This window comes from Culicoides brevitarsis, chromosome 3, assembly GCF_036172545.1.
Source record: "Culicoides brevitarsis isolate CSIRO-B50_1 chromosome 3, AGI_CSIRO_Cbre_v1, whole genome shotgun sequence".
In the NCBI taxonomy this organism is placed as follows: Eukaryota; Metazoa; Arthropoda; class Insecta; order Diptera; family Ceratopogonidae; genus Culicoides; species Culicoides brevitarsis.
The window spans coordinates 24,548,846-24,575,635 of record NC_087087.1 but is presented as its reverse complement, the minus strand read 5'-3'; the positions used below and the strand labels follow the sequence as shown (position 1 = coordinate 24,575,635).

General features: G+C 28.0%; 3 protein-coding genes across 7 annotated transcripts in view; 2 read left to right on the top strand and 1 right to left on the bottom strand.

The window, feature by feature from the left end:
• The window catches only part of LOC134836030 (cytochrome c oxidase subunit 6A2, mitochondrial), a 351,497-nt gene that overhangs the window by 76,689 nt on the left and 248,018 nt on the right, over positions 1-26,790 (top strand). Inside the window, exon 4 of one of the 2 annotated variants that reach the window (XM_063851151.1) lies at positions 9,017-9,026. The exons of the other annotated variant lie outside the window; for it this stretch is intronic. The gene's annotated coding sequence lies outside the window, so the exon portion shown is untranslated. Of the gene's footprint in view, positions 1-9,016; positions 9,027-26,790 lie in introns of those variants that run through there. 2 annotated transcript variants of the gene reach the window in all.
• Positions 740-4,061, top strand: LOC134834550 (uncharacterized). The gene is made up of 4 exons (XM_063849270.1): positions 740-941; positions 998-1,771; positions 1,829-2,095; positions 3,124-4,061. Exons 1-4 carry the CDS (start codon positions 861-863, stop codon positions 3,931-3,933), a joined length of 1,932 nt encoding a protein of 643 aa, XP_063705340.1. The 5' UTR covers positions 740-860; the 3' UTR covers positions 3,934-4,061.
• The window catches only part of LOC134836020 (transcription factor Sox-5), a 107,553-nt gene continuing 87,026 nt past the window's right edge, over positions 6,264-26,790 (bottom strand). For all 4 annotated transcript variants that reach the window (XM_063851136.1, XM_063851140.1, XM_063851139.1 and 1 more), the window contains one exon: positions 6,264-7,978. In XM_063851136.1, coding sequence (XP_063707206.1) covers positions 6,779-7,978 — 1,200 coding nt within the window. In that variant the 3' untranslated portion in view covers positions 6,264-6,778. The remainder of the gene's footprint in view (positions 7,979-26,790) is intronic.

The following is a 26,790-nucleotide window of genomic DNA, read 5'->3' as shown; positions in this document are numbered from 1 at the left end:
TTCAAAAAAAAAAAAAAAAATATTTGAAAATTTTAAAAATTATTTTTTTTATTTTTTTTAGAATTTTTATCCCTAATTTAAATTTTGGATTTAGTCAAAACCACAAGTTTTGGATTTATTTTAATAATTTTTATAGAAAAAAGTTTAAAATTTTTAAAAATTCAAAGAATTCAAAAATGTTGATGTTTTTGAAAGAAATTCCTTATCTTTGAAAATGTCAAAGTTTGTATTTTTAATTTTTTTCAGAATTTTTTTTAAAATTTCGAAATTTTTTAAAAATTTCTTTAGAGCTTTTGATTAAGTTTTAGAGTCTAAAATCTTATATTTAGAAATTATTGAAGCTTATTTTTATTTTTTTGAATGAATTTCATTCGTTATTTTTCAAAATTTTATCAAATTTCACTCATTTATTTTGCAAAAATTGTTAATTTAATTTATTTAATTTTCAATAAAATTTTTAATTATTTCAAAAATGGCAAAATTCTATATTTTTTCAAAAATTGTTCAAGGGTTCACTTACATAAAAAAAATTAAAGTTTCTTAAAAAATTCTTAATTTTTTTAAAAATATTTTCTCTATATTTTCTTTTTGTAGCCAAAATTTCATAAATTTAATAATTTATTTTTAAATTTACAAATTTTCAAACAGACAGACATCAAACCGAACAAAACCCATTTTTTTCATAGAAATTCTTGATAACCTCAAATCAAAACATGCCCAGTGAGCAAACCGTAAATCACAATTCCGAACGAAACAAAGCCAATCCATGTGGCTCTGAATTTTTTCCTTAAAATTCATTAATTTGTGTTAATTTTCGTGAAATAATTGTCAATTAAACGTAAAAACTTATAATTTACGAGATGAAACGTAAATCAGATGTTCTTTCCAGTCCAAATAAACGGCCAAAAATCGAAAATGAGTTGTTCGATCTCCCAAGCCAAGTGAGTAAAAATGTTTTTTTTTTAAGAATTTCAACTAAACTTTCACTTTTTTGCAGATCTTGGAGAAAATCCTGACAAACCTGACGCCAAAACAACGTCGTACCTTGATGGCGATCAACAAAAGCTGGTCCAACTTTTGCTCGGAAAAGTTTCCCAAGGACAGTTGTCTCGTGTTTCACGAAAAAACCGATTTTTCCTACAACGGTGCATTGTACCAGAGTTTCTCGAAATGCCGAGTCATGCGAACTTTCAAGCATCTCTTGATCGAGTCGCTTCCAATTTACGCTCCCGGTTTCGAAGCTCTTTGTCGCTTGATCAACCTCGACGACTTCGGACCGAAAATTCTGGATCTCAAAATTATGGAAATGGCTTCGTATCCAGGCATTGACGAAAATTGGTGCAACAAAATTTACGCCATGATGCCCAATTTGCAGACCTTGGAAATCGCTCACGAAGAACTTCTCGGCGATTTGACGAATTTGGACAACTGTCAGTCCATCAAATTGCATGGAGTGATGCAAGACATGCAAAAACTCGGGGAAATTCGGAAAATGAAGAAGCTCAAGTCGTTCGTGTGTGGCTCAATTGAAGTCCATGCCAACTTTAGAGACTTCGATGTGGGATTTATGAGCGTCAAATTGAAAAAGTTGCTGAAAGATTTGTTGGGCAACGCGGAAAACGGTCGATTTGTTCAGTTAAAGTCCGATTTCAACTTCAAAAATTGTCGTTCCAAGTTGACTCCTGAATCAATTACCGAAATGAAGTTCAAAAATGGCATCAGTAGTGCACATTTTAATCCTTGGGTCTTGTTGCAATTCCCGAATTTGAAGGTAATTTTTGATTTTTTTTAATTTTTTTTATTTCTTAAATTTTTATTTCGCACATAGACCTTGAAAATTAGATCGGTGCAAATCCCAGACGAGGATGATGAGCTCTACTTGATGTTCCTTGGAGTCACAAAACTCGAACTAAGCGATGTTGTGATCGATTTTCGTTTCACGAACAACACCACAAACTTTTTTCGCAAATTCCCAGATTTGGAATATTTGAAATTGACCGGATTTCGTCTCGAAAACGAGGATTTTGAAGAAATTTGTGAACATATGCCGAAACTTAAGGAGCTGGTATTGCTCAATGGAAGGAGTGGCAATGAGGTAAGTATTTAAAAAAAAATTTTTGAATTTAGTTTTAGCAATGGCGGATCCAGGGGGGGGGCCTGAAGTCCTATACAAATGTCAAAAATATGAGAAAAAAATTATGAAAATTTTGGATTTTGTATGAAATCGCCCCCCCCGTAAATTTGCTCCTGGATCTGCCACTGAGTTTTAGACGCAAATGGGAAAGAAAAATATTTTAAATGATTTTAACGGTCACTTTTTGAATTGACATTTACAAAATTTTTGTTTCAAAAATGACAAAAATGAAAATTTTTCCTCGGTCTTTCATCATAAGTTAATTATTTTTCACCAATTTTAGCTTAAAATAATTTTATTTATCAAAAATTAATTTTAAAGAAAGCTTAACGGTCATATTTTTGAATTGACGTTTACAAAATTTCTATTTGAAATATGAAAAACTTTAAAATTTTGCTCTTTTTTTCTTAACTACTTTCAAAATTTATTTTTTTTTCTTAAGTTTCAGTCCTATTTTTAGATAAAGTCAAGGGCGGATCCAGGGGGGGGGCGGCGAGGCATTCGCCCCCCCGTAATAGCCTAAGCTCCCATACAAATGTCAAAAATATGAGAAAAAAATTATGAAAATTTTGGATTTTGTATGAAATCGCCCCCCCGTAAATTTGCTCCTGGATCCGCCACTGGATAAAGTAGACTTGAAATTGAAAAAAAATCTAGTTTTTTAAATTTAACGGTAATTTTTTGAATTGACGTTTACGTGTTTTAGTATCGAGAAAGTAAGAAACTTTAAAAATTTGAAGGAATTTGTCTCTTTTTCTTCTTAAAATTCGTAATTTTTCATCAATTTCAGCTTTATTTTAGTTTGAATTAACGAAAAAGCGATTTTCAAATTTTCAACGGTCATTTTTTGAATTGACATTTACGAAAATTTGTTTACTTTTAAATTTTTAACCGATTTTTTCACATATTTTCAACAAATTCCTTAGAAAAATTTAAATGTTATAATTTTTAAACTTATTAAAAAACTAATTTGGTAAATAAAATTCCAGATCAACCCTCGCACAATTATGAATCACGTCAAAAAACTGACAGATTTGGAAAAGCTGGTCATTGAAACGCGCGAAGAAGATGTCCTCGAAGACTTTTTCATGCCTTACCTGCCAAAATTACGGGAATTGTCGTTAACTGGGGACTGTTTTAATATTACGGACGAAGATTGGATCCCGATGATCCTCTGGAACCAACTCTACAAGTTGACAATCAACACAAACGGCGTTTTTTGTTCCAACTGGGCTTTTCCGTTCTTCGACGAGACTCATTTCACCCATCTTACCCTTCCAGGAGAAGGCAAGAGGTTTGATTACCGAGCCGAAGACTATTTCGAGAGTGGTGTTCCGAATTTCAGATTGTCCGAGGATATCGCGTGCAATTGTTACTACTTGCAAGAACTCACAATCGAGGACGACGTTGGATTTTCGCTGGCACAAGAGTTAAAAATGTTCCGGTATTTGCCGGAACTTGAGAAAATTACGTGCTTAATCAACTCGGAAGAGTACAAGGTCACACGTGTCATGGAACGAAAGGATTTTTTGGATCTCAAGAGATATTTGAAGAAAAATATCCACTATTATCCAAATTTGCTCGATACGACAAGTTATGTTGCTCAAAATGTAATGACTGAAAATGCGTATGCCGACATTTGGCAGTCAGTGCAGCAAATGTACGGAGAGGCAGTAGAAAATATGCCAGAAGATGGCGATTTGCTGAAAAATTTGATTATCGTAACGAAATATATTGGGTTGAATCACATCGATTACTGCCAATTGTTGAACAATATGTATCGTTTAAATGACAATTAACTAATATTAATAATAATGAGAAAAAGGAATTTATGTATGTACTATGAAAATTATATCAAAATTTGGACAATTAAATAAAGAAAGAAATTATATTTAATAATTAATTAGGTGAATAAATTTAATATGTATTTTTATTATTTGTCCCATCAGGATTTATTATGGAAATAAAAAAAAATATTTTTGATTTTGTTTGTTTTTTTTTTTAATTTAATCGTTTTATTTTTTAATATTTTTATATTAAATATTTTTTATTTTTTTTATTATTTATTTATATTATTATTTATTTTATTATTTATTTAATATTTTTTTAATTTTTTTTACATGTTAGGCCGCTCCAAATTTTTTTCAAATTTTTTTTTTGTCCAAAAAACTGAGGGCAGAAAAAACTTTTTTTTTAATACAAAATAAAAAAAATTAAACACATTTTTGTCATTAATCAATAATTTAGTGGTTTTTGATTTCAAAGCAACTAAAAAATTGAAAAAAAAATTTTTAAAAAAAAAAAAAAAAAAAATCTTTAAAAAAAAATTAGAAAACATAAGTTCAATAATTTTCTAAAAAAAAATTAAGAGAAGAAAATTCTTGTAAAAGTATCATTTTCAATACAAAAGTTATAAAAAAATTTTTTTTTAAATAATTCCTTGAAAAATTTATGAAAATAGACCTTAAAACGGTAATTTTTGATGAAATTTTTAACATTTTTTTTTATAACCTGCACCATTGGATTTTCCGCTTTTGAAATGGGGCATGGGAAAAAAGTTAAAAAAAAATTTGGAGCGGCCTTATTTTCAAATTAAAACTCAAAAGTAGAGAAAATTCAAACTAAATCCCTTAAAATATAAATTTTTGAAAAATTTAATTAGGCCACTTGACTTAATTTTTTTTTCTAAATTTTAATAGAAAATTAAAGCAAATTTACTAATTGTTTTGTATAAATTAATACTGTAATTCTTTATGATTTTTTATACAAAAAAAAAAAAAAAATGCCCAAAAATGTTTACATTTTATATTTAATTTTTATTTTTCCCCCAAAAATTTAAAAAAGTCGAAAGTAACCATCATAAAATTTATGTTTTTAAATTAAAAAATTAATAACTCTTGAACATTACCTCACTTTTTTCTTTGAAATCTTTTTAAAAAAACACACAATTATTATTGAATTAAAATTACACATTTATTTAATTTTTTGTTTAGATTATTTCCTATATTGTGTTATACTTATATATATCATATATAATTGTATATAATGATAAAATGATAATAATTAATTATAATATTAATTAAATTGCATTCTAAGTGCGTTTTTTTCTAAAATTACAAGAATGACCACATTCTATGTTTGTAGATAATATTTATATTTCAATACCTTAATTCTAATATTTTTTAATTTAATAAAATTCCTTACAAAATAAGATTATTTGGTATAAAGAACAGTACTGGATGTTGTTTTTAGCTGCACAAAAAGGGACTTATAAAGTAAAAAAATTTACGGAAAATCTTATAAAATAAATAATAAAAAGAAAAAAAGCTTAAAAGGTTTATAAAATCGAAAGAAAGAGAGGTGTTTTGACTAAAAACATAATATTTAATTATTTTTAAAATACTTTAATTTTTTTTTGTAAATATTTACTTACACACATTAATTATTTATTTATATAATTATTTTTTTATTATATATTATTTTTTTATGTATTTATATTTTTTATTTAATTTTATATGGCTTTTCTATATTGTTATAATTATTTTTTTGTTTTTTTTTTGTATTATATATAAAATGACACTTAATTATTATATAACATCGAAAATTATTATTATTTTCTATTCTAGGTAATTAACGTACTTTATTATATATTTTTTTTAATATACATTATGTTATAATGTTATCTAATTTTGATGATTGATTATGCATATTTTTAAGTTTTTTTCTATTCTATACATGTATCTTTCTAAAATTTTAATTATTTATCAAGGTAAGTTCTTAGAATAATTTTGACAAATTATATCTTTTAAAATTTTATCTCAGAATTTTAATATTTGAAACAATTTTTAAGGTTAGTTTTTTGATATGTTTTGTAAACATAACCTCAAAAGATCAAAAATTTTAATTTAAGAACAATTCTAAGACTAGTTTTGACATATTTTGTAAATATAACCTCAAAATACTAATAAGATCGATCAATAAAAATTTTAACTGCCAAAAAACTCAAAACTATGACAGTTGATTTTTGTTCATGAAATTTTGATCTTTTTAGCATTTTGAGGTTGTTTTTACGTCAAAAATAGTCTTAAAATTGATCATAAATTGAAATTTGTGATCTTTTGAGGTTATATTTACAAAACATAACAAAACTAACCTCAAAAATGCTCAAAAATCAAAATTGTTGAGGTTATCTCAATTAAAAATAACCTCAAATTTTGTTAAATATCTGAAATTTTGGATAAAATATTAAAATATATCATTTGTCAAAGTTATTCAATGAACTCAGGGTCTTATGGTTCGAAAGCACCATTTGCGAAACGAACAAAAAATTAACATTATTTTGTACGCAAACAGAGATTTTTAAAGGTAATTAAGAGAGAGAGCAGAGGTGTAAGAGTTTCAATAATTTACAAAAAAGGCAACTGAGACTTATTGCACCAAGAAGGTTAAAACTTAAAGGATTTGAGCTTTTTTCACGAGTCTTCTTAGGTACTAAACATAAAAATTATCATATTTTTTGTACAATTAAATAGGCAACATTTTATACAATTTTTTTTTTCTTGACTACTTTCTACTTGTCATGTTTCATTTTTACCAAAGTCTTCCGTTTTCCGGGAAGGTTTGATGCCATCGGAAGATTTTATTTCATTCGTCGTCATGCGAGTCGTAGTTGGCATTTCTTTCGTTCGAAAATTCTGGCGGCGAGAGACTATCTTGCGGGTAGTAATATCCGCCACTTGTGCCTCCGTTGGGCGATGATGCGCGTCCCGATGAGGTGCCAGGCGATGCCATATCGGGCATGAAACCGACATTTCCATCAGATCCGTCACGACACCAAAGTTGCCGCATTTCCGTTCGGCGGTTCCGCATCAAACTTTTGTACTCGGAAATGCGCATTTTTTTGCCGTCGACGATGCAAGTTCGTTTCGGTCGTGGTCTGTACCGATAATCCGGATGTTGTTCCATGTGGAGCTTACTTAATCGCGATTGTTCCTCGTAGTACGGTTGTTTCTCCGAATTCGTCATTGCCTTCCATCGTGCCCCCAGAATCTTCGAAATGTTGGAATTGTGCATGTCCGGACAGGCTTTTAATATTTTGCGACGTTCGTCTTTGGCCCAGACCATAAAAGCGTTCATGGGGCGTTTAATGTGCGGCTTTCCAGATTCACGTTCGCCCGACGGAGGACCGATATTGTTGCTGTGATCGCGATTTTGATGGCGATTATGGCGCACGAGACGAACTTTGTCGTCGTCAGCTGGAGCATTTTTTCGTTCGGATTCCAATCCGCCAGACGAGGGCCAGAGACGATTCAAAAAGTCGGCGTCTTCGTGCGGAAAATGAGGTTGTTTCTGCGATGCGGGCGGGTAGGGGAGGAAGGGACGCGCCAACGAAGCTTGCATGGAGTTGTTGTTGTGATGCAGCGGAAGTGTGTTTATGGAGCCATTGTTGGAAACGTTGCCGCTGGAAGACGCGCTCGAAACGGGCGTTTTGTGGCCCGCAGTGGGCGACGGACTGTCGGGAGATCCTTTGGGTTTTGTGAGATTGAGGGGAGCATCGGGATCTGTCAAGACGGGCGACGATGAAGTCGATGGCGGAGAACTTTCCTTTTCGATGGAGGCAGCAGCGCCCGTTAGATGACTCAAATGAAGTGGGTCCCAGCCAGCAGCCGGCATCGGGTATGGCGGTCGAAAGAACAGCGGAAGAAGCGGATTGTTTTTCGGGAGTGCGGGATACGATGCGGTAATTTGTTTGTGCAATTCATTCATTCGCATCTCCTGTTCCATCCGGAGTGCTTGTTGTTGTTGCAACAATTTTTCTTGATCTAATTGCGCCGTTGTCTGCATCTGCAAATGCGAAAAAAGAAAAGAAAATCATGAATTATGAGACGAGAAAAAGAGAAAAGGCAAGACAAAAGTGTCTCAATTACATCTTGAAATGAACAATCATCACCATTCGCGGAGTTCTCGTTATTATTGTTGTTGTTGAAAAGTCACCGGAAATGCAAAAATACTACATAAATAACGTTTTCTTTTGTGCGTAAGGTTACTACAATTTTTTTTTTTAAATTTATGTCTTCTTTAACTTTGAATATTAAGATTTTTTTATTTTTAATTATTGAATTTATTATTGAATTAAATTAGATTTTTATTAAATAATTATTAAATTAAAATATTATTGAAATAATTTATTCCAATTTTAATAATGAATTATTTAGAATATTTTAAAATGTTTATTTAAATTAAATTAAATATTTTTTAAATTTTTATAAAAAAATTTTAATTAAAAAAAATCTTATTATTAAAAAATTAATTATTTAATTAATTGATTTAATTTAATTTATTTTTTTTATTATTTAAATGAATTATTTAATTTATAAATTTATATAAATAATTTATAAAATTATTTAAATTTTTTTTTTAAATTAAAAAATATTATTTTTTTTAATTTTTTACCCAATTAAATTAAAAATATTTTTGAAAAAGTAAAATTATAAAAATTTATTTTTTTATATTAAATTTAAAATTTTATTATTAAAAAAAATCTTAATTAGGTATCTTAAAAATATTATATGTTAATATTTTAAATAATTATAATTTTAAAAATTTTATTTTTCTTAATTTTTTTTTTTTAAATTAAAAAATTTAATTTTTTTTTTAAATTAATTACCTGATTAAATTTATAAAATTTATTAGAATTTAAAATATTTTTGAAAAAAAAAATAAAATTTTATTATAATTTTTTTTTTTCTTATAAATATTTCTTGAAAAATATATTTTTTTCTAAGAAATAAAAATGAAGAAAAAATCGCAATGGCCTAAGAAAAAATTAATTCTAAAGAGAATTATTATTATTTAAAATATAATTTTATTTTTGAAGAATGTACTTGTAGCTTTTCTGACTGTTGATGGAAGAAGTCCCCAATTTTCTTTGTCGCACATTAATAATAATAATGAAAGAAAAACACACCGCACCATCATCTCACTCTCCAGCAATAGAAGTGGATCAAATTAATGGGTGTTTGTCTAATTTAAACACGGATGACACATTTTTCCATAAAAATCATGTTAAAAACTACACGACATGCCGTGATAAAAATAACAAAAAAACACAATAATAATTTATCACATTTTTATGGAAAGGAGAGAAAATTTTTTTCTCGTGCGTGTGTTATTAATAATAAAAAAAAATGAAAAAAGTAGAAAATTATGAAGTCAATAAAAACATGACAACAGCTGGAAAAATAATAATAAACCAAGACATTATATTGCTGGAGATGATTTTAAGAGGTAGGTGGAAAATTAAATTTTTAACTATTTTTTTTTTTGAGAGATTTGGATTTTTGGATGATAGACGGCATATTGTTCAATTTTTCAACCAACATCATTATTCATCGCAAGCTTTTCCATTAAATCCCCTTTTTAAAAAGGAATCTATTTAAGATTCATGACGATGCACTTTACACATTTTTTTTTGTGAAGACACAAAAAAAACTTTACAAATTGAAAAACGAGAAAAAAAAGAGTTGTAATTCTTTTTAAATACAAGATAATATTTGTTAGAGAGAAAGGGATTTTTTGTGCGTTGTTTTAACTAAGCGGAACGAAAGTACCCAGTTAGAAATAAAAAATTTTAAAAATTAAGAAAATTAAAAGAAAATTATTTTGATGACCAAAAATTATTTTTTTTTGTTCAAATTTTGATAATGGATCTAAAAATTTAATTCCATACAATTTTTGTAACGCAATAACTTTAGTTTTGTTTAGCAAAAAAATGTTTGGTTTTATTGCAAATTATTCGTTTTAGTTATCAGAAGGTTTATGTGCTAGAAAAAATAAGAAAAGTTAATGGAAACTCGTGAAAATAAAGAAAAATCAAAGTAATATTCATTGCATACTTTTTTTTTTAAATTTTTTTTTTTTTATTTTGCCCCAATTTTTTTTTAAAAATTTCAAGAAATAAAATTTTGATTTTAAAATTATTCGTTTTAGTTATTTTATGTGCTAGATAAAAATTTAAAAAAAAAAAATTAAAAAAAAATATTAAAAATTTAATTAAAAAAAAAATTAAATTCTTTAAAAAAATTTATTAATTTTATTAGAAAATAAATTTTAATTTTACTTTAAAATTATTCTAATTTTTAACAAAAAAAAAAAAAAAAAAAAAAAAAAAAAAATAAATTTAAAAAATTACTAAATACTTAAAAAATTAGAAAAAAATTTTTTTTTCAACTGAGTAAATTTTTAGCTAACTCATTTTTGTATTAAAAAAACTTTTAAGAAAAAGAAATTTCATGTTAAGATAGGATTTTCTTTAAAAAACGAAAAATTTCACATCAAAGCCAGTTTAAATTCTACCTGAATTGAAAAAAAAAAAATTTTTTTGTTAAAAAAAATTCGCTTTTCATTTTTTTTCCTGTACTTGAAAAACTGCATCCAATATTCCACTCAACATTTGATGAAAAACTAAACAAAACAAAACAAACCCGTCTAAAAACGAACATGAAAGCTGCACTTTTTTGCTGGTCAATGCATGTTCATTTTGTTTGTTGAATAGATTCAATTCATTTATTATGTATTTTCCGTTGTTCTTTTCTATTTTATTTTTTTCCAGATTTTCAATGGAACTCATCGGACCGTATACCGTCGACTCGGCTTGACTTCAATCAAATAAAAAGCGTATCACATGACGAGGACTCAACGCACAAGAGCCGAACAAACAAATAAACAAACAAAATTCCATTATTCAAATTTTTTCCTTTGATTTTTCGTCTGCATGCATATAAATTGGATAAGTGAATAAATGAATAAATAATGTTTTTTTGTGAGGAAGGGAACACAAACACATTTTTTGGACGCCACCAAACTACGACGACAAAAGTAAGTAATATATTACATGAAAATCACATAAAAATCTAATGTCGCCCATTTTTTTCCAGAGTTATACAATTATTTTTTTTATTATTTATCATCGTTCTCGGTCGTTGTCATTTTTCCGTGAAAAATCATGGAATTACCTATTTTTAAAAAAATATTATTTTTAAAATTTTTATGATAATTTCGACGACATTGACTCGAACGTAGGCAGAACAAAATCCAGCTAGTTAATCATCGTAATAATCGTAAGTGTCTCCCCTTTTTTACTGGATTTTCTCGCTTTTATTGAAAAATTTTCTCTTTTTATACTCGTTTTTCACGTCAGTCATTATTTATTATCTCGCAGGTCAATAGATAACGGAGGAAGTCGTGATTTTGTCCTTTATTACATCCAAACAAGTGAGATGACAACAAGCATTATCTGACGTGACACGCATTTAATTTTCATCCAGTCATCCAGAGTTTTCATCTGTTGCAGGAAACATTCATTTATCAAAAAATTTCAACAATAATCGGGGGAAACATTGAAAGTGTTAATTTTTTGACGTTCTCTCGAAGACCACCAATTGTCACCGAAAATCACGCACGTTTTTATGTAAGTATCAGAAAAAAAATCCATATTTTTGTTATGACAAATATATTTTTAATTTATGAAAATCTTTACTGTTTTCCAGAGATACACAGAGGTTCATGTTTCCCCCTCCGCTGTACTGCAATTAATAAGCGGATTGTTGTTTTCCCGCACGAGTTTCAAAGTGGGCGGTATTATCTGAATTTCGTTTTATTTAATTTTTTTTTCTTTGGAAACAACTGGAAATTTATAAATATAAAAATTAATAATAACAAGGTGACATGGAAAAAAATTCTGACGCACGGAGATATTTTACGGGATTAGTTTGGACGACGACGACATCATAATACTAAAAACAAAAATTATGAAATATCTTTCTTTTTTTTCAGGGGGATACAATTGTGATGAGTTTATCCAGAATGAAGATTTAATCTGAAGAAATCTTAGGACCAAACCTTCAATAGGTAAGTATTCTGATTTTATTTCAGGCAGCTGAAAATTAAAGAGACTGAAAGAAATTGCCATCTCAAATAAGACTGATTCTTTACAAATACATGGTTGCAACCCATATCAACTATTGGATCTTATTTTTGAACAAAAAGGATGAAATTGAAACATTACAAAAAAACAGAATAGAGCATTAAGAATTTTGACATTTGAAAACTAACGAGGAAGAATGTAAAATTGCCCATAAGTATCTTCATACAAGCATTGTATCTGAAACAATCGTCCAATTCGCTCCAAACATAGTTCTCAATTATCCTTCTCCCCAAATATCATTAACTGAAAAAGATCTCATGATGAACACAAAAACCATCCTGGCACAACTGCGTTCACCAACCAAAACTTGCACAAAGTAGACCCATTTTATAAAAGTTATTTATGAGCATTGCCTGGGCCTAGACATCAAAATGTGACCAAAAGCAAGATCTTACTTGCTGCGCCAAGAATCAGTGTCAAGACTGTTGGGAAATCTATGAATGAATAAAGTAAAAAATCTGTTCCTATTTCAAACTATCTTTCTCCATACCCCTATGACTATTCTATCTTTATCTCTCAAATGCACACTGCAAGCCACAACAAAAACAACGAATTTTGGTTAAGAGAAACAGATACAGCTGGATAAGTGACAAGTTGAAGCAAACCAAAGCGCTCAATATATGGCAACGCATATGTTTTAACGTTCTAGTCATCATCTACAAAACAACAATGAACTAGCTTTTAAATAACTCAACTATTAACTTCGTCATTAAGAAAATTTTCTAGCTCTATAAAGTGTCTTATTATATTTTAAGAATCAATTTTGATCGATTTGAAACCATTTTGGTTCATTTTTAAGCATTTTCGCTCAAATGACATATCTTCAGGAAACAACTTTCAATACTGTAACTACCTTTTTTTCATTTTATTAGTTGTTGTTGTTTTTATTACTTTTCAACAAGACGAGAGATCCATTCTCACATTTGTTTTTTCGAATTTTTATGTTATTTTTTTGTGTATGTCTATATTTATGATGTTCACAAAGAAAGAACATTTTTCCAAAAAATTTTCATTTTTCCTCCAGTTTATTTTTACTTTTTTTTTATTATGATGAATTTCTGTATTTTATAACCGAGCGTTAAGAAAGACAAATTTAATTGGATTCGCTCGATGAAAATCATTGCTGGACATTTTCCTAGTGTCTTTTCTTTGCTTTTAATTAGTTTTCGGCACTACGACACCTGCTGAATGCCGGAGATACAGTTGATTTGCCTTCGAGCGGTTCATTTCACGCGCGCTCCATGAAAAAAAAATCTTCAAAGATCTACGATGAGTTATGTTGCCGAAAGAGTTGAAACAAATTGTTTCCGGAAGTCAGTGTCTGTTCGAATTATCAAACGTTTCGTTGAGAGGAACAATAAACAACAAACATGCTGTGTTTTTGGTTTCGGTTCCTCGAATAGAAAGAGGTAATAAATTATTGTGGAAAATTTTTCGTGGTTTGTTGGAAAAATTATTTCCTGCGAATGATAAATGAGGCCACACATGCCTCTTATTGCTTAATATCTTCATCAAGGCATCGCATGTCGATTGTCAAAAGAGAGAACAATCATCATCAAAAAACATCAAAGGCAAGAGAAAACAACAATATCTTGTAACAATCACATTATTTGCCTCATTAATCTCTAACAAATAAACGATGCATATAATTGACTCACTTTTTCAACATTTTGCAAAACACAACAAAAAATTTAGCCAGTGGCTGCATCACTTCTGCTGAAAAAAAGAAAAATAATCGTAATTATCAACGACACAGAGACAAGACAATTGTTTGGTCGTCATCAAACGAGAACGAGCTCAACATTGTTGCTGCGAAGATTTTAAGACAAAACAACGTACTTGCCATTCATGACTAATGATCATTCTTCGTCGCTTACAAACTATCAAGATATACCAGTTCATGTAATATCTCATGTAAAACATTGTTATGGCGAGGAAATTACCAGAGCCATGCAATTATTACTGAAGTCCACATCTGCCTTGCACTTGCATATGCATTGCTGGCTTGCGTGGTAGAAAGGTGAGCAAAAATAGAGAAATAATGTAAATGATACGTCTTGTAATTCAATTTTTCTCTCTTTTTTTTGTATATGAGGAAATCAGAGAAAGATTTATGATGCGTCGATCATGGCACGATGGAGGTAAATTATTTATTAATTGAGATGTGAATTTTTTTAATTTGATTCGAAATGACAAAAATGTTAATTTTCAACAGGAATTTCCTCATTATAACCAAAAATGTCATAAATTAAAAAATTAATCGCATTTTTAGGTTAGATCTTTTCCACTAGGGATGTCAAAAATGAATATTTCACATTTTTGTACTCCTCAAATTAAAGTAGATTTTTTTTAAATGCAAATAAAAAGTTAAATGCGCAAAATAAACACAAAAATGGGAAAACAATTCGTGTTGTGACACATCAGTGGGCGGACAATATGCCCAAAATGAATTTTCCAAACATGTCGTATTTTTCCGCACATGCACACACAAATTAATTGCAATTATAGTAATTTGTAATACTTGTCGCTCGTAAATTTAGCACAACTCAACGAACGTTAAATTGCGAAAAAAATGAAAAATTGTAAAAAATTACAAAAAAAAAAAATCCACAGGACGAGTGTGGCGTGTTAATTATTTTGACTAATTAAAATGTTTACATTTGGACATTTTTTCCGCAGTGCAAAAAAAAAATTAAGTGAATAATTCAAACCGGGGACAGCCGCATGACAGAAGATTAAATTTTTTTGTGACTTTTTTTTCGCATGTTAATGATCTTGACATTTTTTTTCAAACAAAAAAAAAATAATATTCAAGAACACACACAACTTACTCCATAATTTTCTCCATTCATACATTTATTCATTCATTCATGATGTGATTAAACTCTAAGTAATGTCACAATTTTTTCCGTGTGCATAAAAATAGATTTCATTCACAAAAATTTCTGCTCACAGTGAATTTAGAATGCACAAGTGCAATATTTCCCGTATTTACAATAAAATAATTAACGAAGACAAGATGCAAAGTTATAAATAACATTGAAAAAATTTTTTGTTTGTGAAGATTTTGCCTCAAATGTCAGGGAGAGATTACATAAAACGGCGTGCGCGGAATGAAGTGAATGATGATGAAGATGAAGTATTTATGAAGCACTTTCATTTAATTTTATTAGGTTTTAATGGATTTTGTTCTTCTCTTTTAGCTTAGCGTTTTGTACATGCAACAGCAGCAGCAAAAGGAAGACAAACAATGCGGGAAAAAGAACAATGAACCTTTAATGACTTGTCTTCGTCTTGTTATCATATCATTCCTGAAAACATATTTTCATGACAATATAATTATTATTATCGTCGAGGAGAGTTGTGCATGTAAAAATTTTGCACACACCCGAAAACGAAAGAAAAAATACGCACAATATAATCATCATCATAATAATAATAATCATATTTTCCTTCCAATTGATTATCGTGCATTCAGAAAAACTGTAGAGAGGGTCGTCGTCGTCGTCAGAAGTTGAACAATTGCAAAAAGGGGGCAATTATGAGTGCCTTTTGTTCATCACAGCAAGTCGTATAACAACAATCAAATGACAATAATCAGTAACAGTAATAGCAACAACAACAAGGAGAAGAAAGATGTTATGATTATTAATCAAGCGAATGAAGAAGTGAATGAATCAAATGCAAGATTGAAGTAGAAGAAGTAGTAATTTGTATGGTTATGACAGGAATTTAATGTATTTTTTCTTGTTTTTTTTTTTTTAGGTAAGTATTGATTTATGGAAACTTTTAAAGACATATTTTAACTTTAATAATTTAGAGTTTTTATTTTTAGGGAATCAGCTCAAAACTGAATATTATGTTTTTTTTTCTGACTTCACTCATGTTTAAAATTTACTAAGATCTTTTAGAAGCCCTTTGGGACCTTTTGAAGGTACCTACTTGAGATGACAGATAAAAAGTTAAGACTCATTCCCCGGCGCTTACTGAGGAGCTTGCGATTTAACAGTATGAAGTGCATAGGATTCCTTGAGAGGTCAATTGACCATTTACAGCCCCAAAAAAGCCATAAATAGGTTAACTAATCCCTTAAGTGGTTCATTTTATTTCTTCAAAAGGGATAAAATAAACCTCTTGAAGGGATTAATTTTTTGGGGTTGGAGATGGTCAACCTCTTATAGCCTGAAGGCGAAAATGAGTCAGATTGATCCCTTAGGATTTAAGTGAGTTTTCTGATCTTTAAAGGACTCAATTTGATTTTCTAAGGAACCAATCTGATTCTCTTTCGAGTTGGTGATCTATAGACCAAATAAATTGATCTTTGCATTAAGAGGTTAGTTCGATATCTTAAGACTTAAGAAATCAACATAACCTCTTAAGGGATCAATATGACCTCTTGAAAGGATCGATTTTTGGGTCAACCCTAGACCAACTTGAAAGGGAATCAGGTTGATTTCTTAAGTGATCAGCTTGAGCCCTTTACGGAACAGAAATTCACTTCAGGGGTCAATTTGATCCTTCAACGAATCAATCAAGGAGATTTGTTCGCGCCGCAAAGCAACATTTGTTGCTGCCGTCATCGATCGAAAGACTTCTGTCTCAATAGTCTTCGGAATTACCTCTAGTAGTGTTTTGGGAAGGGATCTCCATAAAGATATGCTTTTTCTGATCTACTAGACTTGAAAATCTCGTGACATTCCTTCGATGTGCAGTTCGCAAGATTCACGTGCAAAAATAAAATCTCTCCAACCAATTCGTAAACCGGTGAAAAATCGCATAATTTCATCCTTTTGGTGGTCATCCATCGTCAAAAATTCTTCCAATAACAATGGAATGTTATTCACAAAATAAAAATCAATCAATTCAAAGTTATTCCCATCGATTGCTTTGTTTTCTTCAGTTATTATCTCCCGTTTTTATCACACAACATTATTATGATGCCACATAACGCTCATATTCAAATGAATTGACGTTGAGTGACTGATGACTTTTGGTATTTTTTGGGGAAACGAACAAAGATAAACAAGTGCTTGTTACACGATGCCATACTTCAACAAGACAATTATTATTTTAAATCAGTCAATAAAAAAAAGACGACAGAAAATAACAAAACATCCGATCATGATGTTGATGATGACTCCGAAAAAAACACACTTGAAAGAATAACAATAAAATAAAGTGGTTTTCGTCACAAAGTTGTTTTGTTTTGTGTTTGTCATCAAGAAGTCTCTCACCTTCCAGCTCGTGTTGTTGCTGCGCGCATAAAAAGAAAAGAAAAGAGACAATCTCGAGAAACATAAGAAGGAACGCATTCAACGATAAATCAAGTTGTAGAAATGTCGCGACGACGTCGCTTGTATGACAAGTGTTGCGTTTCTTTTGTACTTTGGCGATTCCTTTTCTCGCAAAAATAAAGTATTTTTTTTACAAGGTGTGAAAAAATTCAAATTAATTAGAGGTGTAATGGCATGACATCAAACATCCGCAAGGTACTTGTCGTTCCGTTTCCCTTTGCAACTTTGTGGTTTTCTTCCTCAAGCACTTTTTTTTGTTTGTTCTCCTACCGTTTCTCTAAGAAAAGACTCAGATCTCGTATAAAATTTTCTTTACATTGTAATAAAATTGTTAAGTCTCCTTGTCACTTTTACACATGAAATAATTGGTTTTGACATTTGATGCACAGCACATGGTTGGAAACAGCAGCAAACGAAGAAGAATTACACGCAATTACAAACTTAATCAAAAAGTCGCCATTTTAAACGAGTTTAAATTAAATAAAAAATCTCGTTGGATGAGAAAAAATTATTGTTAACAATCGCTGCTATTGTTTTTGCCTCCTCCTCCTCCTCAAAGTCTAAGTCTTTCGTGACTATCAATGAAATTTTGGGTCCGTTATACTTTTTTTTCACACGAACCACATTTTATGATTATTGTTTGAAATTTTTTTGAACAACATCATTATTATTATTTTATTTTTTTTTCTTACGGACTCGCATGCGCGACGACAATGGAAACGCGCTAACAACATAATCCAATATTTTTAACAATAAATTGTATTTGTTTGTACAACTGGGAACAATAAAATGCGGTGATAGAAACAAATAATAACAATAAAGTTTTTTTTCGTGCGTTCTTGTGTGGAAACACGACGAGAGATATTTTATGATGTTTTATAACAAAACACTATGAATTTTTTTTCTTGTCGCGATTGTTTGCTCGTGACAATCGAGGATCGCAACAAAAGATGACGGCTGTTGTGTTTTCTATAATTAACCTTCTCTATAACATGAGTTCTAACAACGAAAAATTATAAAGAAAGATTTGATCGTATTTTCAAAAAAAATAAAAATAAATAAATAAAATTTAAAAAAATTAATAATAATTATTATTAAAAAATTAATTTTGATTTAATTAATTCAAATTAATTGTTTATTTAAAAAAAATAAAATTTAATTAGTTGTGAATTTTTTGAAAAATAAATATAATTAAAAAAAATTATTAAAAATAAAAATATATTTTTTCAAATTTATTATAATTTTGATTCATTTTCTTTTAAAAATTGTAAATTTTTATTATTTTATTTTTAATTTTTTAAATTTATTAATTTTTTATTTTTTTTAAATAATATTTTTTTATTAAAAATAAAAAAAATATAAATTTAAATAGTAATAAAATAGCAAAAATTCAAAATTTTTAAAAAATATTACTAAACAAAAATAAATTATTAGAAAATTAAAAAAAATATAGTACCTAAATTTGATAAAAATATTATTTTATTATTTTTTTTATTTCTAATATTTTTTTTTATTTATATTAATTTTTCAAAAGATTTTTTTATAAAAATATTTAAATATTTATTAAATTTTATTTTTAAAAAATGGCTAAAAAAAAATTATTTATTTTTTAATTTATAAATTTATTTTTTATTTTAATTAAATTTAATAAATTTTATGATAAAAAAATATAATAAAAATTAATTAAATGTTATTTAAACATTTTATAAATTATTTTTTTATATTTTTGAAAAATATTAAATTTCGTTAAGTATTAATTTTTTTTAAATTTTAGATTAAAAATAATTTTGAACGGACAAAAAATACCGTTAAAATCAAAATTTTCCCCGAAACGCGAAAAAATAACAAAAAAATCTGACATTTTAAATTTAGACCATTGTTTTGATCACTTATGACGAGTAAATGATAAAGGTAAAAAAAAATCTCGTAATAAATGATTAACAGATGTTCTACACACGCTTCTCATTATTACAACGCGAGGAAAATGTCAGGTCGCACCATATGAAATCAACTTGTGACCCATTTCCCATTCACATCGCACTCTCTCACCGTCTAAATCACCAGATTAAAATCACCTCTCATTTATATTCCTTGCACAATTTCAAACGCAATCCATTTACTCCGAGTCATAATAAAAAATGATTTTCTATAAATGCGAATGGACGTGTCATTGTACTTAACTTCTTTTACTATTTCATTATTATTATTTACAAATGAGAGGAAAAAATCTCATCAACACTGAGCACTTTAACGACACGACATTAGCAAACAATGAGATACGTGAATTATGCACATTAGCGCCCACGCTGTTTCACTTTGCGACATACGGGCACGTACTTTTCCTTTTTTTTTTTGAAATGCAAAGAGAGACGATTATTGTCATCATCATTATTATTATGGATTTATGTAAATTAAGGTTTTTTTAGGAGATACAATGAAAAATTTTAGCTTTTATTGTCCCTTTTTGCCTTTCATTTTATTTTATTTTTAGGTTTTAAGTGAAAAAAAAAGATTTCTCAACAAAAAAAAAAATGTGAGATGAATTTGAATTTTTTTTTTCTTAAAATCGATTAAAAATTCATTTGTCATGTTTTTCCATCCTCCCTCGTTCCGATTTTTTTTTTGAATGTCAGTACACTTGTTCCGCTAATTTATTTCTTTATTGTGTCAATTTTTTTTTCTTCTGTATTTATTTGTATTTTTCTTTTCCGAAACAAAACCAATTATTAGAGGGGTGGAAAACTTGTACAAAAATTTTTGAACAGAAAAAAGGGGAATAAATTCGATGATGTGCTTTTAATAACACACAAAAAACGCAAAAAATACAAGAAAAAGGGTCTCTGTGGGATTTCACATCGATTTCTATAAATATCAAATGTAGGTCTTGTAAAAAAGGGGTAAATTGAGATAAATTATGAATAACAAATTTTATTAACCTTTAGCCGAAAATCCCTTTTTTGAGGAGGAAATAAAGTGAGTGGGTGGACAAACAAACAGATTATGTTGAAATTTTTCATTGAATAAAAAATAAAAAAATTAAAGTAGGCTAAGAAATAATTTTTTAAAAATTTTCATTGTAGTTTAAGATTTTTTTTTTTTTGGGAAACAGTCCAAATTTTTCGTGATTAAATTTTAAAATTTTTAATTAATTAAAAAAAAATAAAAAATGTCGTCGAATGTAAAAAATGCCCGTTTTCAATCAGGAAATATTGGTCCAGGACCAGCAGCTTATACACTTCCGACCACCGTTGGGTATCATTATGAAGGAAATCCTCCGAAAAAAGTCGAAAGACAAATTCCAAAAATGTATAGCTTTGGACAGCGGACTTCCATGCGGTATAATACGATAGGTCCGGGACCAGCGCCGAATGGAGCTCCAAAGAAAGGAGAGTATGGAGAGGCGATGACGAGACATGGAAAACCAGCCAGTTATAAATATAGTTTCGGACATCGAACGCAAATTACGAGTGAGTAAAATTTTGATTTTTTTTTTAATTTAAAAAAAAATAATTATTAATTCATTATTTAAATAAAAATTAAATAAAATTAATTGAAAAAAAATAAATTTATAATTTTTTTTTAAATTTAAATAATTAAATTTTATTTAAATTAATTTAATTTTTTTATTTGATTTTATTTAAACTATTTTTTTTTTTTTTCTAGAATTTTTATGAAATTAATTTAATTTTATTAAAAATAATTTATTTTTTTTTGTATAAATTTTAAAAATTTAAGAATTAATTTTTCATTAATTTGAAATAAAATAAAAAGTAATAAAATTTATAATTAATTTAGACATTTGTTGTAAGAAAGTACAATATTTTTGTTATTTAATGTATATTTTTTTTTAATTTTAATTTTTTTAAACTAATTTAATTTTTTTAAATTATAGATTTTTTCAAAAATTTTATTTTTTTTTTAAATTTTAGATCGCGATCGTAAACCTGGTCCAATGGATTGTCAACCTGATCCGGCAAAGATGAAAAAGGAAGAATATGAAAAAATTGAAAGACATACGACAAGAACAGGTCCTTTGTACTCCTTCGGGCATCGTCATGCGGATATGAGACGAGAAATTGGGCCTGCAGCGAATGCTTATTTTGCTCCTGACAAGGACTCGAGATTATTGCCAAACTTTTTGGATGTTTACAAGACAAGAGCACCTAAGTATACTTTGTAAGTTTAGGTTTAAGGTTTTAAGAGAAATGAATTTCGTTCAAAAAAGTTTAAAAAATTGCCTTGAACTAAAATTTTTCAGCCAAAAAGTTAAATTTAAGATAAGAATTCATCTTTTTTCAATTAAAACCTATAAATTTCGTCTTAAAATTTTATTTTTCAGCAACTCCCGCTTAGCTGACCCAATTCGCCGGTCATCTCCTGGCGCAGCTGCTTATCACCCTTATACAGTAGATGACGGCAGAGGCAAATCGCGAGATCGTGTGGACCCAACTAGACCACGTGCTGCCGAATACAGTATGAGAGCTCGTACAGCCATGAATTACGGTTCAGTTGGTCCTGGTCCCATCGTTTACGACATTCGACCTTTTAAGGGAATTAAACCGAAGGATCGCATGCATCCGACTGCCGTAGATGGAAATCGTGCACCTACGTGGCAATTTGGACAACGAAATAATCGCGCGCCAATGATTCTTCCAAGTGATAATTGTTAAAGTTATTTTTAAAAGTTTGGGTGAAAAAAAATTTTCAAGTAGAAGATTCGATGAATATTTAAATTGAAAAAAAATACAAAAATAAATAATTATTTTTTTTTAATTTCGACAAAACAATTATTTAAAAAAATTTTTGATTTAATTATTTTTTTAATTATTTAAATAAAATTTAAAAATAAATTAAAAATAGTTTAATTAAAATAAATATATATTTTTTTAAATTTTATTTAAATTTTAAATTAAAAATTTTTTAAAAATTTTTTAAAATTATTAAATTTAATATTTTAAAATTAAATTTTAATAAATTATTTAAATTATTATTTTTTTTCAATAAAATCAATATTTTTGATCATAATTTGGCAATTAAAAATTATTTTTACCTCACTTGAATTTTTTTTGAGTTTAAAATATTAGATAAAAAGCGAACATTGCCCTCGTTTTTCATTTTTTTTAAATAAAATAAATAAGTGTGGAAAACAATAGCACATCCCACTAATTTAGCCATTCATGCGAGACGTGCCGACGAACAAAAATAAACGCAAAATTAAATTAACATGTTAGAAAACAACAACAACAACAACAAGAACCGGCAACAATACAAACAAATTAACGAAGCATATCATCGTCACCCGTCGTCGACTTTATCGTCTGCCTACAACAACACTTTCATTTTGTTTTCAACAATGCGCGAGCGTGGGTGCGAATCTATTGTTACAGTTGCTACAAGTGTCTGATTTATCGTTTTTTTTCTGTTCTACACCACAGCGGCGCGTAGAGAAGTTTAATTAATTTCGAAACAATAGAAATCAAGTGAGCGTGAAAAATTTTGCGCCCCAATGAGAGAACAATGCAGCACAAACCGACAACAATAGACTTGCGAGAAAAAAAGACAATAGGCGTGGTTTATGGTGTTGTGCGCGCACTCATACGGTTCATGTCACACGAATAATTGGATGATCATTGCCGAGCATGTGCCGCCAAAACAATAGAAGCAATTTATGCTAAGTAGGCGTCTCGACCGTTACATGCGCGATGGATGAAAATTAACATTTTATTAGTTATTCAGTGGCATCTCCTCCTTCTTTCCTCCGCTTCGGTAAATGTCATTTTATGAAATTTACATATTGCGCTATCTTTATTGTTCCTTTATAGAAATTCACTTTAAGATTTTTTTCAAATCACATTTTATATGCAAATGAACCGAAACGCATTGTTCAATAAAAAAAAATCTAAAAAGAATAAAAAAATAGATAACATGACATGACAGGTGATTTCAGGTGGGAGTGTGAAGCGCATTTATCGGATATTTCGATAAAAGTTATCACTTGGCAATAATTCACATCCGCGTCCAAAAATACAGACAAAAAGAATTATTGACTATGACAAATTGATTGATGAGCTTGTATGTTTTTTGTATAATAATTTATGTTCTTTTTGCGTACAATGGCGAAAAAAAAATTAAAAGAAAAAAAAATAATTAAAAAAAAATTAAAAAAAATATTGAAATTATTAAAATATTTTTTTAATGAAAGAAATCAGGAAAATAATATTTTTCTTATTAGAGATTTAGAGATTTTTTTAATTTTTTAAACAATTTTAATTATTTTAAAATTATTTAAATTAAATTTTCGAAAATTGAAAAAAAATTTTTTTTCGAAATTCGAATTCAAATTTTCGAAATTATTTATTTTCGAATTTTGTATAAAAAAATTTAGATCCAGGAGACGTAAAGTTTATTTGGTACTCGAAAAATATCTCAAAGTTATTTTCGAAAATTCGAAATCAAAAACTTAATATTAATAGCTGAATATAATTTTTTTCGAAATACAAATTTTCGAAAACCTAAATGTTTTTATTTAATCTAGTAGCGTTTATAATATTTTGGTAAGAAAAAAAAAATTGAAAAATGTATGTTCGAATTTTTTTTCAAAAATTTAAAAAAATAACATGTTTGAATTTTTTTTTCGAAAATCTAACTTAATGTTTCTTATATTATTTTTGAAATACAAATTTTCGAAAATCTGAATGATTTTTTCTAATCTTATAGCGTTTTTAATATTTTTTTTAAGAAAAAAAATTAAATTTTTGAATATTTAAAGAAAAATGCATGTTCGATTTTTTTTTCGAAAATTTAACTAAAAACTTAATGTTTCTTTAATTAATTTCGAAATAAAAATTTTCGAAGATAGATTTTTTTTTAATATCATGAGGTTTTTTTAGAAAAAAAATAATAATTTTGTTTAAATAAATTTATGAAACTTCAAGTACACAAATCAAAAAAAAAAAAAAATAATTAATATTTTAAATATTTAAAAAAAATTAAATAAATAAAAAAAAATATTTTGGAAATTTTTTAATTTTCTTTTTTTTTTAATTAATTAATTTAAATTTAATGTCTTCAAAAATTTAAACAAGATTTTATTAATAAATATTTTAATTTAATTGAATTATTAAAATATACAATAAAACTTTAATAAAAAGCACCCAACAAAAAGATGCAAAAAACACCTTTTTACCTTAAAAATATAATATATTTATTTTAATAAAATGTTTATTTATTTAGATGAGAAGATAATTACTTTTTTTTGTGTCATTCGCATTTTTTTTTGTTCTCTTTGCGCCAGAGAGCCATGCGTACTCAACTTATTATGTTACATGTACATTTTTATACTTTTGTTGCCGTTGTTTATTTATTTATTTAATACTTTTTTAATTTATTTCCATTCCCTTTTATGCCATTAAATCACCTATCTATATGTTACATATAGGTACAATGTGTATGAAATGTAAAAAAAAGATAAAATATGCTTCTTATATTGTTATGTTCTCGCGCTTCCCTATGGTACTTGTTTCACTTTGCGCTGCTTTAAAATGGATTGGGTTCAATGTGCTCCATTCTTCGGAGACAATCACATTCATCAAGTTCAAGTACTTTTTATATATTAACGACAATTCATTATACATTCAACAATTTTAATCATGATGAATGTATTTTGGACAAATCTAAATAATTGACGGCAATTAATATTGGGATTGTTACGTTAGTTTTTTTTTTCAACTAAACAGAAACACGTGTATAGAAGGATTAATAAACGTGCTAAAATACTTGTGTTAATCCATTATAATTGCTCAACGCTAAATGTTATAAGCTAATTGTTGTTACAATGTTTCAACCGTATAATCTTCAATGTTTAATCTCCGCCTTGTTTTTATTTTTTTTTGTTCTCTGAAGTTGCTTTTCTTACAAAAAAGAGAGCCATCGCTTACAATTTCATTCTATTCCAACTGACACTTTTGTTGCTTTTAACTCCCTTTGATATGAATATTTTAATTAGAATTTCTTCGTTTTTTATTAAATGTAAATGTCAATTTAGATAATTGTTAAAATTTAACTTTTTTTCTCTTTTTAGAATTAAGATGAATAGTTTTGATAGAAGAAGCCCAAAAGAGAGAAGGGTCAACAATGGTTTCTCACGTTTTGTCTTCATCATCATCTTCATCAGGTAAGCAAGGTAACAGAACCGATTGTTGACATGTTTATCTCTATTTATATAAGAACATCATTCATATTCATGTTTTTTTTTGAAAAAGTATCCACTTTATATACATTACATATAATAAATGTAAACAATATCGATTTTACTGAATCTTCAAACAAATATTTATTTTTACAATTTTTTTTTGTCTATGCTCACTCAACTCCTTCACTTGAACCGTCTTGGTACAAAAGTAACGAATTAAGTGTAATTTTATAAGAGAGTTGTTTTTATTATTATTCATATTCATAAACACATGAATACACAACGATTTTTTGTTATTATTTTATGAAGATGTTTTTCATCTCTTTTGTATCTATCGACATGAAAAAAAGAGTATACTTTAACACAAACACTAAGTACTCCCAGTACTTCTCTCGGTTACCCCAATATACTAGTTGATGTGTTTTTTTTGTTTGTTTGAAGATTAGTAACAAGCAAAACTACAAAGAAAAGTATCTGTTACTATTAACTCTGCAACAAGTACGAGTGTGTTTAGATTTATTGTTATGTTTTAATATAAAGGTAAAGAGAAACATGAGGAAGATCATAAAATTTTTACATAACATGTCAGCACAACTGTTTAAGTTTTTATTATTTTATTTTTTTTTTTTGATGTATTTAATGAATTCTAGTCATTTTTGATTCCCTGTGGAATACTTCCAGGAATTGTAGTTGGTCGTTCCATAATTGGAGACGAACTGTTTTTTATGTTTAAAAAGAAAAAAATCAATTTGAGATTGATTTAATAATTTTTGACTTTTAAATATTATTTTTAGGGTCAACATTTAGATTTAAGACCCCTAGATATCATTCTTTGCCAAAAACTTCATACTCAAGATTCTTGGATAAATTTTTTGTGAAAAATTTCAGATTTGTGCTCTGAATATCATCTTTGGACCCTAAATTTGAATTTTGCCCCCAAAAAACACCTTGAGGTCTTAATTTCAAATTTTATACTAAAGTATAAAGTATTCTGAGATATGCTCCAGGAAAAATACATTTGGGTCTCAAATGTAAATTTTGTGTCATGTCATGTTTGGACCCTAAATCTGAATTTTGCCCTTAAAAATTATTTCTTGAGGTCTTAATTTAAATTTTTTTACCAAAAGATTATATTTAGAGGTCTTAAATCTGAGGTCAGCTTTAAGAAAGGTTTTTGGTAGGTCTT